The following is a 1,665-nucleotide window of genomic DNA, read 5'->3' as shown; positions in this document are numbered from 1 at the left end:
ATTCTAATAATATTTGAACGTTATAATAGCAAAAGGTAATTAAATTTACTAGGTATTTTCATAATCAATGTAAAGAGAGATAAATTATAGAATTAATTTATAATTGATTATTAAATTAATTAGGAAATGGGAGAAATTTTTTTTATGAGAATATACCTTCGTTGAAAATTGATATATTATCCTATTATAATAAATCTATTTTCCTCTAAATAACTGGACATTACATTCCGTAGAGATATCATTTAGGCTACGTTTTATTGGGTGTAATGTAATCTTGCTTGCAATGTAATCAAATTTGTAATGTAATGTAATCTTGATTACATTACTATGTTTGGTAATGTAATGTATGTAATCTTTGATTACAAGAATGATTACATTCTTTTGTTTGGTGTCCATTATTTTTTATAAAGAATGTAATTCGTATTATTATAAAATGACAAAAATATCCTGTGATCTCTACCGATGATCACCACATCTTTGTCGGAGCTTGCGGCAACCAACGATCGTCGCCGTTGGCCTCCTCCGCTGGCAGCCGCCACTGGCGATGGTGACGATCGCCGGCGACTGCCGACGGTAGTCGCCGACGACGATCGCCGACGGTGGCGGTGGTAGTCGCCGGCGACGATCGCCGGCGGTGGCGGCGGTAGTCGCCGGCGATCACGCCGGCGGTCGATAGGTGACGACTGACGGTGGTCGTCGGTGGCGGAGGTAAGCGATGGTCGCCAACAGTTGGCGGTGGTGGTCGTCGGCGGCCGGCGGTGGTCACCGGCCGCTGACGGTGATGGCCGGTGGCGATCGGCAGGCGGGGCCGACGGTGGTGGGCAGCGGCAGCCGACGACAGCGGATGGTAGTCACAGTGGACTAGGGGTATATTCGACATCACCGTCGGCGGTGATGGCCGGCGGCGACCGGCAGGCGGGTTCGACGGCGGTGATGGCCGGCGGCGACCGACAGGCGGGTTCGACGGCGGTGGGCAGCGGCAGCCGACGGCAGTGGATGGCAGTCACGGTGGACTAGGGGTATATTCGACATTTAAATTTTGATTAAACGGTGACCTCGTAATGTAATCCGATTACATAGTATTTGCTTTGTAATCCAGATTACAAAACTTCACTACATTTTGTAATCAAGATTATATTACATTACAAGTATAAAATTAAACCAAACAAAATAATCAACTTTGTAATGTAATCCTGATTATATTACAAGACAGATTACACTTTACCAAACGTAGCATTAAGAATTATAACATCCATACATGAACACCAATACGAATGCCGTGGTGAAACATTTTATCGATGCATAAGATAATGGGCTCACAAGTTTGAGAAGATAAGAACATGCGGGGCTGATTTGAATATGAGAGAAAGGGCTCCCTCTTAAACGCCAGGGAGCGGCTCCCAATTTCGAAAGCCGCTCCTTAATTAATTAATTAATTAATTTTGTTATAATTAAAATGAGTTTTTAGATTTTAGTCTTTATTTAAAAAGATTAAAAGTAATAAAATATTTTAAAAGTTACTACTCAGTGGCTAATTTTTTGTTTTTAATGGTGATTTAAAAGTTAAAAAATATCTTTTTATTTAAAAAATATCTATAAATACATCTTCACTATTTTATTTTTTTATTTATATTTAAAAGCATATATTCTTGTAGTGTATCATAT

The 1,665-nt window shown here is 40.4% G+C and overlaps 1 protein-coding gene across 1 annotated transcript; it reads right to left on the bottom strand.

Moving 5' to 3' along the window:
• Positions 1-466: 466 nt before the first annotated feature.
• On the bottom strand, positions 467-880 carry LOC122048821. The gene has a single exon (XM_042610343.1). The coding sequence runs from the start codon at positions 878-880 to the stop codon at positions 467-469; it is 414 nt and encodes a 137-aa protein (XP_042466277.1).
• Positions 881-1,665: the final 785 nt, after the last annotated feature.

The sequence above is a fragment of the Zingiber officinale genome, chromosome 2B (genome assembly GCF_018446385.1).
Source record: "Zingiber officinale cultivar Zhangliang chromosome 2B, Zo_v1.1, whole genome shotgun sequence".
Classification (NCBI taxonomy): Eukaryota; Viridiplantae; Streptophyta; class Magnoliopsida; order Zingiberales; family Zingiberaceae; genus Zingiber; species Zingiber officinale.
The sequence above is the reverse complement of the archived record's forward strand: the minus strand, read 5'-3'. Positions and strand labels throughout refer to the sequence as shown.